Source organism: Anoplopoma fimbria, chromosome 21 (assembly GCF_027596085.1).
Source record: "Anoplopoma fimbria isolate UVic2021 breed Golden Eagle Sablefish chromosome 21, Afim_UVic_2022, whole genome shotgun sequence".
NCBI classification, from domain to species: domain Eukaryota; kingdom Metazoa; phylum Chordata; class Actinopteri; order Perciformes; family Anoplopomatidae; genus Anoplopoma; species Anoplopoma fimbria.
In genome coordinates, this window is record NC_072469.1 from 664,503 (window position 1) to 682,002 (window position 17,500).

The following is a 17,500-nucleotide window of genomic DNA, read 5'->3' on the forward strand; positions in this document are numbered from 1 at the left end:
CAGTTCTACACAGCAGCTGAGGACAGTGGTCAAATCTGTCTGGATGATCAGGATGATCCTCCTCCACATGTGTCACCTTCCTGTTGTTGTCAGACAGTTTGAGGTTTCTGTTCACTGTGTTTGTGTCGAGTGTGAGTTCACAGGAATCTGATGGAGAGAACAAGACACAATACAGCTGCAGTTATTAATCTATCATCTGTTCATCTGTTGACACTGTGATGATGACATCAGAGATGTGAATGAGTGATGTCACAGTTTGAAGATGGTTGAATGTGTGCTGCTTTGTTTTCATGAGTCAGATTCAAAGCACACTTACACTTCCTCAGACCTGGTCTGAACCATCGGACTCCAGCAGGCTCCACCCTGAAAGGAGGAGGGGGGTCAGAGCAGCATGGAAACATGGACATTACATCGTCTCATACACAGAGCTTTGTATTCATGTTCACATGGAGCACTTATTATTAATCACATGATATTCTTTTACTTCATGGAGCTTCTTCTGATTGGCCGATGACGACAGCTCATTATGTTCACTTATTCATGTAGCCCTGGTGTAAAAGTTAGGGATTAAAATAAGTTCCTAATAGTTTATTATAAAGTTGGATGAAATGACTCAGTAAGGCAATTAAACTGAAAGTAATTTAGTTTAATAAAAATGGTTAACTGAGAGATTAAGATACTTTAGTCATAAATAAGGCAGGATTTAAATAAGTGAATAAGAGTTGAAATAAACAGTTCTAAACAATATTGAAGGCAAACAGTGGGTTTAACTAAGTTAAAGTTAAAAGAAAAGTAAACTGATTGTGCCTTTAGTTTGAGCTATGGTGTTTGATTGGTTACGCAAGGTTTCAATCAGCCCCACCTGTGGTAATTGGGCGTAGCTAAAGGAGGGGGCGGGGTTAAAGAGAAAGGAAGAAGTAGTGAAAGAGAGAGTGAGAAGGACAGAACGGGAGAAACTCAGAGAAACATGAAGTAGATAGCTTGATGAATGTTCAAGTAAACAGAAGAAAAACTGAAGCTGTGGACACTAACGCTCATTTATTGATTAAATCTCAGTTGATTTTGAATGTTTGTGCGACTGTGTCTGTGTGTAGCTAAAGTTTGTCGGTCGCTGGAACAGAGGACGCCATTGTGGACTGAAGGACTGTTGGTTTGTGTTTCTGATGAGTGACCTGCCGTCACCTCGCTGTCGCCTGGTTTTTCTTCTGTTGGACAACGAACTGTTTCTACAAGACTTTCACTGAACTGTGAGTTTGACTTTCTGTGTCTTTGCTCTGCTGAGGACTCTGAAGGCAGCAACGCACCGGAGCAACACACAGGCCTGTAACTTTTCTTATTTTGTGTGTGTGTGTGTGTGTGGGCCCATGTGTGGTTTAGATTCTAATTAAGTATTTATCTGCTGTAGTAAAAAAGGGTCAAGAAATAGGGATTTAGCCATAGGAAGCTGAATAGATTAAAGTTGTATGTTGTAATATTTTGTTTTGAACTAATTCAGTTCTGCATATTTTTCCAAGTAACTCATTTACTTTTTCATTTTGCTAAATGTTAATTTGATTCATATATTTTGAAAGTGCTATGTCTTATTTTAAAGGGGTCTAATTTGTGTTTTTGTTTATTGTCCCCCGAAATGGTGAAGTAAAGCAGTTACAGATCAACATGATGATTCATCAGGAGTCTTTGTGTTTGTGTCACCTGATGAATGGAAGTCCAATATTCTCTCTCTTTTAGCTCTGTTTTTGGTCTCCACCACCTCCTGAGGGAAATATCTGTCTCTTTAGCTGCTAAATGCTCCACTATGTTCACCAGCTAGTCTCTAACTGAGTCTGTCTGCTGTTTGCTGCTGAGCAGGTAGTGTACAGAGGCTTCATCACAGCTTGTTGGATGAAAACAGCTGCTGGAAACACTGAGACTGAACCAAACAGGAAATGTGCTGCAGAACCAAAACTAGGAGATAAAAGAGGCTAAAAAGCTCTGTAGAGCTGCAGAGATGGAGACAATTATCTGTGGGTTCATCACCACCACACAACTCTTCACCATTACACAGAGTCAGCTGATCGGTTGTAAATAAAGAAATATTGATTGTTGGATGTTTTGGTCCTGACAAGCGACCTCTTGTGTTTGTGTTATAATGACTGTTGTCTCTCAGAAGTAAAGGAGAAAGTAGCCTGAAATCACTACAGCACCACAAAACCTCTGATGGAGGAGGTCGGGGTGGATGGTTGGATGTACAAAGTGTCTGACTTTGACACTGCTGTTCACATCCCGTCTCCTAGCAACAGTCAACACTGGTTTCTATTATCTGTAATCTGGAGGTTTAGAATATTACAGTTCAAGTCCGTCTGCAGCCACAGAGCACTGCCTGTGTCCCCCTATAACTTTGGTCCAGTCCTAAATAAACCTCTTTGGGCTCTGACACACCATGTCCACAATCAGCTGTTGGTTCTCCACTGAGCGTCTGTGGTCGACTGTCACCTGTAGTTTCAACAAGTCCACTCTTATCAACCAGGGAACTCATCCACTCTTATCAACCAGGGAACTCGCTCTCAGTGCAAAACAAACCAAAACCAGGTGAAGCTGAACTCCTTTAAAACAGCAAAACATTCCTATTGTGATGATTTATCAAGACGGTTTAAACAGGTTGATTCTTTGTCTGTTTGTCTTTTCACAATAATGTCTGGACTAAAGGACAACACACACTGGTGGCAGATGAAGAGCATCAAATCATCCAACTATTGTTTGATATGAGCCCACAAACCTGCAGCGTGACGACGTTGAGGCATGTCAACCCACCATGATGGCCGTCAACGTGTCAGGATACACCTGTCACCTTCCCTCCCTGTTCTGGCTCATCCTGGCTACTGTTCCCTGACTACTTCTGTCTGTATTGATCGGAGGTGGTCTGATGTGGGACACAAACAGTTTGATGAGTCTCTGGTAGTTTGAGGTCAGCTTGGTGTGTCAGGGTCATATTAACCAGCTCTACCTCCTCTATCAGACTGATTGTCTGTGGCTGCAGCAGGCCTCTTCATACCTGAGAGTTTCCAGTCTCCAGTGTGGATCCTCCAGTCCAGCAGACAGCAGCTTCACTCCTGAGTCTCCTGGATGATTGTAGCTCAGGTCCAGCTCTCTCAGATGGGAGGGGTTGGAGCTCAAAGAGTTTGATGAGTCTCTCTAGTTTGTCAGCTTGGTGTGTCAAGCACATCCTCCACTGATTCCTCTGTGATCAGACAGCCTGACAGCCTGCAAACACACCAAACAACACACAGGTCACAGCTGATCTGGAGGGGTTGGGAACTGAGCTGAGGGCTGAGAAGGTTTCTGACAGCCTGCAAACACACCAAACAACACACATGTCACATGTATCTGAGGGAACTGTGAGGGCTGGAAGGTTTCTGCAGTACTGAGACACTGTCCACTACTGTGGGGTTACATTAACATTGGTACTGATTGGTTTCTAGTCACAACCAAACACCCACTAATGTCCATCAACAATCTGACAACATTACTGGTATCACTGGTTTCTGATATTTAAAATTATAACAGCAGAGTGAGAAAAAACAATATATTATGTTCATAGAAATACATTCAAATGTTATATGTGATTGAAATCACACAAGCAGAGAGAATCTTATGAAGGTTATGAGTTTACCCATTAATGTAAATCAGGATTTAAATGGACATTAATTGAATCCTGACCTGAGAGTCTCCAGTCGACAATCAGATGTGTTCAGGTTTTAAATGTGTAGCTCAACATGACTGTGTCCTAATCAATGATCTTTTCTCTTTGTCATTGTGTTATTGTGGATCATCATCATGTCAGCCTTCTACAGACATCATCCAGATGTCACCACAACATTCATACACCTACTGATGTCAACACAGATCAATAACATGCTGCTGATCTCAGTCAAGTCTGAACTAGACCATCAATACTATATAGATCCTTTAAACAGCTGCATCTGGAAATATGTTATGATCTCTATGTGTGTTTAATAAAGATCAATATCAATGATAAGACATTATTTGTAAAAACACATTTAAATGAACAGAAACCAAATAAATATTTCTACTTCATCAGGTGAACTTTATCAATTTAAAACAAATATTAGTTCAGAGGATCTTCTGTTTACAGATGTGACCATTTAAAAAATTATAAACATTAATTTACTTTATAAACTAACAGAGGACATTTTATAACGTTTCTTTAAGAAACAAAATTATTTTGTGACTGCAGATTAAATTTAGTTCAAGAAACATAAAACATGAACAAAAACAAATGAACAACTTCATGGATGTAAGTGTAGCGAGGCTGGACGAGCCTGGCATAACTAACAAATGGCAGCTCCTCCATTTGTTCCCCGAAGCATTCTTCTTCCCCCTCTCTTCAGCCATAAAGGCGTCAATTCTGACACTCCCCAGGCTGAGAGGAAGATCTCAAGTCAGCCCGGGAAATATGAACCAATGAATAACTTCTTCCTCACCTCCCCCTCTCTTTTCTAGCTGATAACTGAACATCTGGTCTTCCCAGGTCAAAGTAATAAACTACTTGGGTCAAGGAAACAGGAACTGACCCTTAGTGTTTAACAATTACTCTCTGTAGCTCGGTATAACACTGTATACGTCTTTGGAGTATTCAATATCCCCACGTCAAAGTGTTTCACATTTGATTTCATAAAAATACGTCTTTCTCCCGTCTTTATGAGTTAAAACATTTTTTTTCAGATATTTCAGATCGGACTCATCATGCGACCATACTGCCCTCCAGTGGTCAATTGGTGATAACACATATCTGACACGCATAACCTCTGTTAACTTCTGTATACCAAATGTATGTAACTGAAATTCCATCTCTGTATCCGTACAAGTGTGTAAGGTCTGTTAAGCTCATAGTGAAGAAAGGTATGTGGGTTATTTGTTTAAAATGTTAGATTAGTCAATTCACTAAACAAGACCGCCGACACCAGGGACAAAGGAATCCCAAATCTTGGCAAAAACAAACCATAAAATCAAGCCACACCCTGGACCCGACACCTATCCTGAACAGATAAAACCAGGAGATTTCCTTTGTTCGCTCGTTTTTTTTCATTTTTGTCCGTCTTTGTTAAGTGTTAGGGAGCTTCATACAAGCTCCCCTTATTTTATTTTAGTGAACATCTGTTGATCTTGTGAGATATCAACTTTAATTATTATCGTTTAAGCCAAACGAGATTAGTAAGAGAATATCAACGAGTAGCCTGAGTTATCAAACTATTCAGAGCTATATCCCTCTCCAAACACCGGACCGGATCCAACGCCTTCTTTGTGTCTTGAAGCAAGACACAAAGAATTCAGAGACTTTTGCCTGCTGACTGAGTGAGAACGGAGCCCGGAGAGCCAGCGGAGATTGTAATAAAGCGGAGAGCCAGCGGAGAGCCAGCGGAGCGCGTCATTGTGGGAGCCCTCTTCCAGCCTCTTCACCTCCGACGGTCCGGAAAGTCCGACGGCAGAGCTGATACCACCAGGACCGCTGAAGCAACGGCAGAGACCCACAAAAGGCATCCGGACCCCTCGGCACAAGGTAGGACCTATCAACGTTACTGTGATCCAGAGTTGGTGTAGGAGATATAGAAGCTCTGAATTATAATATAGATTGACCGGGTAGAGTAGGGACCAGATAAAGAGGAGCCCGCAACTTTCCTTCACTATTTGATATAATATTGCCTGTTTATTTGAAACCCATTCATTCATGTTTTGTATTCTTCTTTAATTAATAATCCTGTCGTACATTCCTTTAGGTCAAATCAGTACAAACTGCTAGTATAGTATACAGCCACTGTCAAACACAACACACTGACTTGATACATGTGAAGCCTCAGATCACTTAGATACCTAAAGTTTTGGGCCTGTGTTAGGCTGCTGGTTATCACTCTGAGCTCTGGTTTAATCTCATCTTCTAACACAGCAGCTGTGTGGTTGTGGTTGTCTTTAGCAGCCTCATCAGCTTCTGACATCATGAAGATCATCACAGTTCAGAACTTCACCTTTATTCAGCTTTACATTCAAGTCTTTGTCTCTCTGTTTACACAGAGTTTAGATCTGCTGTCATCAGATCTTCATCAACCTCCTTCATCTCCCTCACACACTCTACAGCCTCATCAGGACTGACATCACCTTCACTGACTGATGGACCACAATGTGAGTCTGTGGAAGCTAAAAACTCTCCTGTCAATCACTTCATTTCTCTACTTCCTGTTACTCTAACAAATATTCAGCTTTTGTTTTCAGTCATATCCTGAAACCTTTCAGTCAGTGAACTGACCTCAGAGTCTCCAGTCTACAGTGTGGACTCTCCAGTCCAGCAGACAGCAGCTTCACTCCTGAATCCAGCAGGTTGTTGTTACTCAGGTCGAGCTCTCTCAGATGGGAGGGGTTGGACTTCAGAGCTGAGGCCACGACTTCACAGTGAGTCTCTGAGAGTTCACAGCCAGAAAGTCTGTCATGACACAAATATTACAAAATATTATTATGAAAGAGGACACTTAATATTTACTTCCTGCTTCCTGTTTTGATGAACATTTGCTCTTCACATCAGTGGTTCAGCTGATCTTATCTCACTGTGTCTCACATGAAACAATAACTCTCATCTCTCTCTCTCTCGTACTTGCAGACTTTAAATCTTTGTTTTTTCTTTAATCTGCAGATGAAGGGAGACAAAGTGTCGTTACATTGAGGCTTCAATAATGTCCAGTCTGTCAGTGTGATCTGATCCCATGTCTTATTAGCATGGCCTTCTTCATCAACATAAGTTGACCTGAAAAATCTTGTGTAAAAACACATTTTAAAAATAATAGAAACACCTCTAAAGGCTTCATTCCAATGTAGAACCCTGAATTCAAGTTTTCTGGTCCTTTTTTTAAGAAGGGGGTGTGGCCTGATACAGATCTTATTTAAACTCTTAAGCATAGTGTTAAAATAATCAGGTGTTACCTGTAAGTGTGATGATGTAAGACACCTTCAGAACCTCCTCTTGTAATAATAACTAAAGTACATGAACTGATGACTGTAAAATACTGCTATATGTTGTGATAAAATGCTGCTGTGATAAAACCTCAAACACAACCTCTAAAGTCCTTCATTTGTTTTACCAGGTTTGCATGTCGCCTCCATCACCCAAAGGGAGATAAATAGAGGAAGAAATATAACAAATAACAATCATTAGAAATAAATAGAATAACTGTGTCCATTAACTTCACAGTGGCAACTGAAACATAAACATGTTTTCACTGGCAGCATTTGAAACAACAAGAACATCTGTGACTAAATAAAACTGGAAAACTGTTTGAAGAATAATAACAATTTTATATTGTCTGTATGTGAAGAACTAAACTCCTGATCTGCACGGATTCATAAAGTTAATCACATCTGGACTTACTGAGCCTTTCTGCAGTTCCTCACAGCTGGAATCAGTCTCCATCGTCCCTCCTTTGATGTGTTGTACTTCTTCAGGTCCAACTCATCCAGAACCTCCTCTGACATCTGCAGCATGTAGGCCAGAGCTGAGCAGTGGATCTCTGAGAGAAACTTCTCTGATCTGTTCTCTGACTTCAGGAACTCTTGGATCTCCTGATGTACTGAGAGGTCGTTCATCTCCATCAGACAGTGGAAGATGTTGATGCTTCTGTCAGGAGAGATTTCATCACTGTTCATCTCCTTCAGGTTGTTGATGGCTCTCTGGATGATTTCTGGACTGTTGTCTGTCTGACCCAGCAGGCCTCCTAAGAGTCTCTGGTTGGACTCCAGAGAGAGGCCATGAAGGAAGCGGACAAACAGGTCCAGGTGGCCATTTTTACTTTGAAGGGAATTCTCCATGGCTCTCTTCAGGAAGTCCTCCAGAGATGGTTCACTTTTATTGATTCAGAGATGAGAAATTTGAGTCATTCCTCCCATGAAGTCTTCCCCCATGAAGTCCTTCAGTACCTCTGTGTTCTTGTTTGTGTGAAACAGTGGAACATGTAGACGGCAGCCAGAAACTCTTGAACACTCAGATGAACAAAGCAGTAGACTGTTTTCTGGAAGATCACACTCTCTCTTTTGAAGATCTCTGTACAAACTCCTGAGTACACCGAGGCCTCTGTGACATCAAGACCACACTGCTCCAGGTCTTCTTGGTAGAACATGATGTTTCCTTTCTCCAGATGTTCAAACGCCAGCCTCCCCAGCTTCAGAAGAACTTCCCTGTCAGCCTCCATCAGCTCCTGTGGACTCGTCTCGTGTCCCTCATGGTACTTCTGCTTCTTCCTCTTTGTCTGGACCAGCAGGAAGTGTGAGTACATGTCAGTCAGGGTCTTGGGCAGCTCTCCTCTCTGGTCTGTAGTCCACATGTGGTCCAGAACTGTAGCAGTGATCCAGCAGAAGACTGGGATTAGACACATGATGTGGAGGCTCCTGGATGTCTTGATGTGTGAGATGATTCTGCTGGACAGCTCTTCATCACTGAATCTCCTCCTGAAGTACTCCTCCTTCTGGGGGTCCGTGAAGCCTCGTACTTCTGTTACCCTGTCAACACGTGTAGGAGGGATCTGATTGGCTGCTGCAGGTCTGGAAGTTATCCAGACGAGAGCCGAGGGAAGCAGATTCCCCTCGATGAGGTTTGTCAGCAGCACGTTGACTGATGTCTTCTGTGTGACATCAGACACGACCTCGTTGTTGTGGAAATCCAATGAAAGTCTGCTTTCATCCAGACCATCAAAGATGAACAAGTTTACAGACAGAGAGCTTCTCTGCTGTGACCTTCTGTAATGTTGGATGGAAAACATGGAGCAGCTTCAGAAGACTGTACTGCTCATCTTTGATCAAGTTCAGCTCCCTGAACGAAAGCAGAATCACCAGACTGACATCTTGGTTTTCCAAACCCTCTGCCCAGTCCAGAGTGAACTTCTGCACTGAGAAGGTTTTTCCAACGCCGGCGACGCCGTTGGTCAGAACGACTCTGATGCGTCTCTGTTGGTCTGGTGAGGCTTTAAAGATGTCGTGGTACTTGATTGGAGTGTCATGGAGGGTCTTCATCTTGGAAGCTGACTCAAGCTGCCTCACCTCATGTTGGGTATTAACCTCTTCACTCTGTCCCTCTGTGATGTAGAGCTCAGTGTAGATCCTGTTGAGGAGGGTTCCACTTCCTGTTTCATCACTTCCTTCAGTCACACGTTCACATCTCCTCCTCAGACTGATCTTATGTTCATCTAAAACCTCCTGCAGACCTCTATCTGCTGAAACAGAGAAACAAGAGAGAACATATAAAGACGTGAAGGTTAGAAAGTCATCATCACTTCCTGAAGTCAGAAATAACTTCAAAGTGATTTTTACATTTATTGTTTATAGTTTTTTATGACCACGGATCAAAGATTTGTGTCTGTGTTTTAGTTGTTAAAAATACATTCTTCCTCACATGTATTTCATATTTCTCATACAGAGCCTGTTAGGTATATTTCCCGGATCAATCTGCTCTTTGAAACAAACCACGACTCCGTAAAAAACAGACTAGTGCCGTATTTTTAGTGGAGACGCTTCTGAAACAATAACGACCTTTAATCCAACTGCAGCTGACTCCAGGTCAGGAAGACGTTATTGATATATTATCTCTGCTTTCCTTCATATTCTGTTTTTGTTCTCCTCTACTCTCTTCCTCACATTGAGCTGCTCATTTCCTGTCAGATAATTCATATCAAACATTAACTACCACTGTCATCAATAGGCTTTATGTCTTATAGCAACTTCTTCATTAATTAACAAAAAGGGTATTTGTGTATCGAGCAGAAAGGGCCGGCCATGAGCTAACCATTGGAGCATGCTCACATGCACTCCTCTAGATCTTTACATAGATGATAGTTGTTGATGAGATATTCATTAATATATAATAATTAATATATAATCTGAATATTTAATACAGCTCCTTTAACTCGTTATTCTTGAAGTCACTGAGAATTTATAAAAACTAAAAACTTTTTATTAAAATGTGTTTAATTCAGCAGGTTTAGCATGAATAAATGATACCTTTTACCTTTGTGTGTTTACATCATTGTCATCCAACAAGTGTCCCTGTATTAAAACAACCAGTCCTGTTTCCAGACCTGAAGACATCAGCAGAGAAATGGACAGTCTTACTTTGTACAGAGCTGGTCTGACTGGCTGTCTGCAGTCCAGCTCTTGTTCTGGATCTGGACAGCAGCTCCTCCTCAGAAACATGACTCCTCTTCTTCTCTCTGTGGAGACATTTCTTTATCACTAAAATCATTTGTTGATTGTTGTTTAAATATCCAGATTTGGACAAAAGTGTCTAGAAGCTCAGACGTTCACAGAGAATAAATTAAAGTGTTGTTACTTCTCTGTTTGAATTCAGCGTTCAGTCTGTAATGAAAATGTTATTTTATTTCAACTCTCCTGCTTTCATAAACACTAATTAGCTGCTTCTCCTATCTGGTTGTCTTATTTAACATTTAGTGATCTGTCTGTAGTTTGTTTATAACAAAGTCAACACTTCCTGCAGCTCCTTCAGAATAAAAGTCCTCCATTAAAGAGAGCTGATTGTGTCCTTTACTGTGTCACAGTGTCTTTGAGCAGCTTAGCTTGAGTTGGTTCTGTTTGAACTGAGGTTAGAAGGTCTAAATGTTGTGGTGGACCAACAGTCTAAGACACAGCATGTAACAGTGGAGTCTCAGGTTCAAGTCCACACTCTTTACTTTGTTATGTCTGTTTTCTGTCTCTTTCTACATCAAATATCAAATGAAGGCATGAATTCAAATATAATATAAAAACAGAAGTGGTCCAAATGTACAGTTGACCATTTCCTGTCTGTTTTTTTCAGCAGATAACTTTTACATCAGTACTGCTCCTGGATGTTTGTTCTTGACCTTCAGGAACAATATATGGAGGAGAGAATCTAAACTCAAAGGTCCACTTACTAATGATTTAAAGCTTTCAGCTGAAAGCTCTGAACCACTAGGAAATAAACCTTTTGCTTCATTTTAGTAGTTATTTAAAGAACAAACTCAAACATCAACACACAGAATCAAAGTGAGCAAAGCTTTTCTACAAATGCTTTTTCACCACATGTTGCACAGTTATGATGTGCACTGATTCAAGAAGCACCTGGTAGGTCTGAACAGCTGATTGAGTCAAATATGAGAAAATGAATTAAACATTTGAAGCACATTCTCCCACATTATGAACAGTGACTATAAAGTTTGGGCAGAAATATATGAGTATTTTGTTGAAGAGTAAATTCTGAAATGGAGGTTCTCAGGTGTTTTGCTCCAGAGAAAAACATCAGTAGTTTGTGGCTATAAAACCCAGACTAAGATCATCTTAGTCTGAAACAGTATCTGCACTAATAGTTCTGCATCAGCAATATAAATCTTTGAGCAGAATATTTTGTCTTCATCCTCAATGCATCATCTTCATCAGGTCAGCTCACAGTAAAAACAGTCTCTTACTTTGTGTCTGAGGGTCCAGGTTCATTACTGAAGAGGAGGACAATCTTTGGACCAATCACTCTTCATAGACAGACAGCTGGATACTGGAGACTCTGCTCTCTGTCTGTACTGAACTCTGCAAACACCAACATGATTTTATTCATAATGAATCCTTGATAACAACAAAGACATTAAAGGAGCTCTGAATACACAAACTACTGTTACTGCTGATATTTAGAAGGTTTAACAGTTTGTATTAGTCCTCTTAGATTACATTACAGCTTTTCTAGGTGACTGACAGCGGTCACTGATAATAAGAGGAAGAACCTCAAACTCAACTTAAAATCTCTAAATCAACAGAAAACATTGTCAGAGGTACAGTAACTGAAAATGACTCCTATTAATGAGTTAGCAGCAGTTCTCTTACTTTGTGTCTGAGGGTCCAGGTTCATTACTGAAGTTCAGAGGAAGATCTTTGGACCGATCACTCTTCATAGACAGACAGCCGGAGACTAGAGACTCTGCTCTGTCCTCCTCTTCCTCCACACGAACACTCATCTTCTGATCTGAAGTCAGTCTGAGAGTAAAACAGTAACACTGACTGTGAGCTCACAACACAAGAATCAAGACTGAGATGATATGAGCGTACATATACATATATATTAAACAGGTTACATATAAATATATATTTATAATGTATATTTCTATACATACATATATATGCTATATATATATATATATATACATATATATACATTTATATGTATATATATATACATATATATATATATATATATATATATATATATGTATATATATATGTATACATATATATACATATATATATACATACATATGTATATATATATATGTATATATATGTATACATATATATATATATACATATATATATATATATATATATATATGTATTATTATTATATTATTATAATTATTATAATTTTTTTTATTATTATAATATTATAATATTATAAATATAATATATATATATATAGCTATGTGATGGAGAACATGAGAGGTCCTGAGCCTCATGTTCTCGGGACTCTTATTCTGAAAGAGAGGCCCGCTAACAGGAGGAGACTGTAGATGCTAACAGATGCTAACAGGAGGAGACTGTAGATGCTAACAGATGCTAACAGGAGGAGACTGTAGATGCTAACAGATGCTAACAGGAGGAGACTGTAGATGCTAACAGATGCTAACAGGAGGAGACTGTAGATGCTAACAGGTGCTAACAGGAGGAGACTGTAGATGCTAACAGATGCTAACAGGTGCTAACAGGTGCTAACATGTGGGCTGCTCTCGGGCCGCTGAGACGCGGTTATGTTCCTCTCTGTCCGGCCCGCTTCACCTCCCAGAGGACTCCTCCGGTGACACGAGCAGGTACCAGCTAACGTTAGCCACAGTGTTAGCCACAGAGCTAATGTTAGCCACAATGTTAGCCACAGAGCTAACGTTAGCCACAATGTTAGCCACAGAGCTAACGTTAGCCACAATGTTAGCCACAGAGCTAACGTTAGCCACAGTGTTAGCCACAGAGCTAACGTTAGCCACAGTGTTAGCCACAGAGCTAATGTTAGCCACAATGTTAGCCACAGAGCTAATGTTAGCCACAATGTTAGCCACAGAGCTAATGTTAGCCACAATGTTAGCCACAGAGCTATGTTAGCCACAGAGCTATGTTAGCCACAGAGCTATGTTAGCCACAGAGCTATATATATATAATAATATAACAATAACTTAATATAATATATATATATTATTATTATTATATATAATAATAATAATATATAATTTAATATGATATATATATAATTATATATAATAATAATATATATATTATACATATAACAATTATATATATATTATTATTATATATAATAATATATATATATAATTTAATATAATATATATATTATTATATATAATAATAATATATATATTATATAATAATTAGACATAACAATTATGTGTATATTATAAATATAATTATATAATATATTATTATTACATATAGAATATATATTATTTCATATAATATATATATTATTATATATAATAATAATAATATATATATTATATTATAATACAATAATTATACATATAACAATTATATATATATTATAAATATAATTATATAATAATATATTATTATTATTACATATTGAATATAGATTATTTAATATAATATATATATTATTATATATATATATTTGATAATAACATATATTATTTAATATATATTATATATGCCTTTGTGTTGACAGGAGGACATTTTGAACCACTGGAGGGCGTCAGAGTTCTGGACTTAACGAGGTGAGTGTCCGTGTGAATGCTTTATTTTTATTTTTATTATTGTTTTTGAACAATTATGGAACAATTTCACATGTTCATTTTTACAAATTGTCAATAAGAGAAAGCAAAATACATATATTAAAACTTACATGCCAGGAGGATAGAAGGAAAGACAAAGAAAATAATACAAAATTAAAATAGAAAAACATAAATAAATAATATTAAAAGTCACAAACCCTGATTGTATAATTACAAACATATATCAAAGGCAATGCATGACATCGTTGTTTTTATAGCATTTTTGTTGTTACAGCCTTAAATGTTTTTTAAATATAATTCAAACTCTTTGTAAAAACACAAAAAATAGGCCTTTGGCTTGTAAATTTACATTTATGTATATAACATTTGGCAAGATTGTCTCTGTGTGTCTGTGTGTGTGTCTGTGTGTGTGCGTGTGTGTGTCTGTGTGTGTGTGTGTGTGTGTGTGTGTGTGTGTGTGTGTGTGTGTGTGTGTGTGTGTGTGTGTGTGTGTGTGTGTGTGTGTGTGTGTGTGTGTGTGTGTGTGTGTGTGTCTGTGTCTGTGTGTGTGTCTGTGTCTGTGTGTGTGTGTGTGTGTGTGTGTGTGTGTGTCTGTGTGTGTGTGTCTGCAGAGTTCTGGCCGGTCCCTTTGCCACCATGATCCTGGGAGATCTGGGCGCCGAGGTGATCAAAGTGGAGCGACCCGGTGAGTCGGCGTCTGTTGTGCGTGTGTCAGCAAAGGATTGTGGGATTGTGGTGACGGTTGTGTGTGTGTGTTTGTGTGTGTGTGTGTTGAACAGGTGCAGGTGATGACACCAGAGCCTGGGGTCCTCCGTTTGTCGGAGCAGAGAGCTCCTACTTCCTCAGCGTCAACAGAAACAAGAAAGTAAGCGAGTGGCGGTCTCACTTCCTGTACGATTCCAACGAACAGGAAGTGAATGTTAAGATGGTTTATTGTGTCGGAGTATAAGTGGTCGCCTCACAGCTGTTGTTCTCTTTATGCTAATTAACATGAGTTGAGTTGATCTGCATTAATATTTGGTATCATGTGGAACAAACAGACATTGTAGTCTTTCAGCCTGTGTTTGTAGTTCTTACACGTATTAGTCAGATTGCAGTGTGGATCCACACCAGGTATCAGATCCACCGGTTCCTTCAGATTCAGCGTTTGGACTTTTCCCCTGAGGTGTTCTAGTAAGGTGAACTGTTCCAACCGTAGATATGAAAGCGGAACAGCTCTCTCATTCTGAAACAGTTCTGTTCTAATGATTTGTTATAGAATCTTTTTTATTCTCATTTCTCTGTTCTAGACTTCTGTTCTTGTCTTTGGCAGAACCTGTATTGTTATTATGTCCTCTAACACATTTATTGTTGTTTTATTGTTCCCCCTCAGTGAAATATGATCAAATATATATTTAAAAAACATTAATTCACATGAATCTGACCAAAAGAATGAACCTGCTCGTGTTTCAAGTCCCTGCAGGTTCTTTGATTCTAGAGATGAACTGAAACAAGAGGAAGGAAGGAGGTCAACCTGCACACAGTGCATGATGTGGTGCTGTAGTCTATCAGAGAGAGACAGAGCTGATGGCTCCTCTCATTTCAGAGCATTTCTGTGGACCTGAAGCATCCCAGAGGAGCCAGCGTCATCCAGGAGGTACGACTCGCTCACTACAGCTGCTTTCATGTTGAACACAACTCCAACCACATAGACCTGCTTTCGGTTCCTGGCCAAACATCTCAGTTCTTACTCTGATACTACTTCAGCAGGAAAGAAAGCGACTGTTGAAAAGTCAAGAATCAGATGTTCCTCCTCTCTGCTTTGATAGAAGCTCTTCTGACTGATACAAACGGTTTCATTCATGTTTTATTTACATGTGAGATGATTCAAACCGGCTCACAGGGTCACATGACAGAATCATGTTGAACTGGATGTTGAAGAGTTTGATTATTGATCAGTAAATATTGATTGTAGAGGTTTAACCTGTGATTAGTTCAGCTGATGTTCCAGCAGTACTAACCCCAGACTGACCTCCTGGTTCTATGTGAAGTCTGAACAAGAGCTTTGATGAAGATAACTCCAGCTTGTTCTGGGCTGCTTTTATTGTGAAACTCTTATGTGTGTGTGTGCGTGTGCGTGTGCGTGTGCGTGTGCGTGTGTGTGTGTGTGTGTGTGTGTGTGTGTGTGTGTGTGTGTGTGTGTCAGCTTGCAGCAGTGTGTGACGTGCTGGTAGAGAACTACCTCCCAGAGAAGCTGCATCAGATGGGTTTAGGATACGAGCAGCTGTGCAGAGTGAACCCTCAGCTGATCTACTGCTCCATATCAGGTAACCATGGTAACAGCACCATTTAATCAATAGAGATACATCTTATATTGATCGCTGCAGAGACCCGGATCAATATGTGCGGCTAAGGATAACTCATTAGAGAGGTCCAGCTGTAGTGAACTTCTGATCACCACTCTTTGCATTGATTCCTGGTATAGATAATAATAACAATAATTATTATTATAATTCATTCATTTTCCGTAACCTGCTTATCCAGTTAAGGGTCACAGGGGTGCTGGAGCCGATCTCAGCTGTCAATGGGCGAAGGCAGGGTTCACCTGGACAGGTCGCCAGTCTGTCGCAGGGCTATTATTGTAATGATAGTTTCCTTTCAGCGTTGCATTCTGGGATGAAGGTGTGCATCAACAGACCTTCTGTCTGTAGTCTGAATGCTGTCTGTTCTGACTAAACTTTATTTCTGGATGAGTTGTTGATGGATTCTGGACACAATCCAAAGTTCATACGTTGTCATTTTCACTTATTACCTCGTTAAACAGAGTACTTGTGTTACTTTACCAAACTTGTGAAGTGATTGCCTTTCTTCCTGCAGGATCAGCTCTCGTTTGATCTCCAGTCGAAGCCAATCTGCCGCTTAATTCTGTCCATTAATATTCTTCTCATGATCCACTGATTTGAATCCAGGTCACCTCCTCTCCCTCCGTGTTTTCACGACTTCCTCCCTCAGTCCTGCAGTTCTCAGCAGAGCCACTAGATGTGGTTGGACTCCGGCTCATCTCACCACTGGTTTAGCTTCACTCTTTTCCATGTTGGCTTCATTGAGGCCTCCACAGTGTTCATGGGGTTTGTAGTTTGTAGCACGTCTTCATTTCAGCCGTCTCTGTTCTCCTGAGCACACTTAGTTTGTTTTATTGGTGTGGAGAGTAATAAACGGAGACGGAACATAAACCGTGGGTCAGCAGTGAGAGTCCAATGTTGGTTCTGAACGGTTAAAAGTCCACATCAGGACAGTGACCTAGAGAGCTTACAACATCCTGGTAGCGTCTCCTCGAGACCACAGGGTTCATTACAGCCTCGATAAACCACATGCTGATCATTTATCTGATATGTTATAGATATATATTTATATGGAAGTAAACATGTAGATGTCCTGAGGGTGGCGCTAGAGGAAAACTCATGTTGCTACCTAAATCTATGGGCAACTTTCATCACTGTCTGTGTCGCCGTGCACGTGGTCAGCACAGAATGGGCTACAAGTGAGACTGACCGGCCAATCAGGTGGCAGCAGGCCGGTTCAGACCAGCTCCACCTGGAAACAAAGCATGTTCGGTTTGGTAAGAGTTAACCACCACATGTAGGGACAAAAAGCTGCTGGTTGGCATGTTGATATATAAAAACTTTATTTAGCTTTATTTTATTTTATTTAGCTTTATT

The 17,500-nt window shown here is 39.9% G+C and overlaps 1 protein-coding gene and 1 pseudogene across 1 annotated transcript in view; one reads left to right on the forward strand and one right to left on the reverse strand.

Annotated features, from left to right (window-relative positions):
* The window catches only part of LOC129110535 (NACHT, LRR and PYD domains-containing protein 3-like), a 12,950-nt pseudogene extending 918 nt beyond the window's left edge, over positions 1-12,032 (reverse strand).
* Positions 12,033-12,539: 507 nt separating this feature from the next.
* The window catches only part of sugct (succinyl-CoA:glutarate-CoA transferase), a 46,193-nt gene continuing 41,232 nt past the window's right edge, over positions 12,540-17,500 (forward strand). Inside the window, exons 1-6 of the mRNA XM_054622843.1 lie at positions 12,540-12,851; positions 13,736-13,784; positions 14,414-14,487; positions 14,582-14,667; positions 15,388-15,438; positions 15,988-16,108. Of these exons, the coding sequence (XP_054478818.1) occupies positions 12,758-12,851; positions 13,736-13,784; positions 14,414-14,487; positions 14,582-14,667; positions 15,388-15,438; positions 15,988-16,108 (475 nt within the window). The 5' untranslated portion in view covers positions 12,540-12,757. The remainder of the gene's footprint in view (positions 12,852-13,735; positions 13,785-14,413; positions 14,488-14,581; positions 14,668-15,387; positions 15,439-15,987; positions 16,109-17,500) is intronic.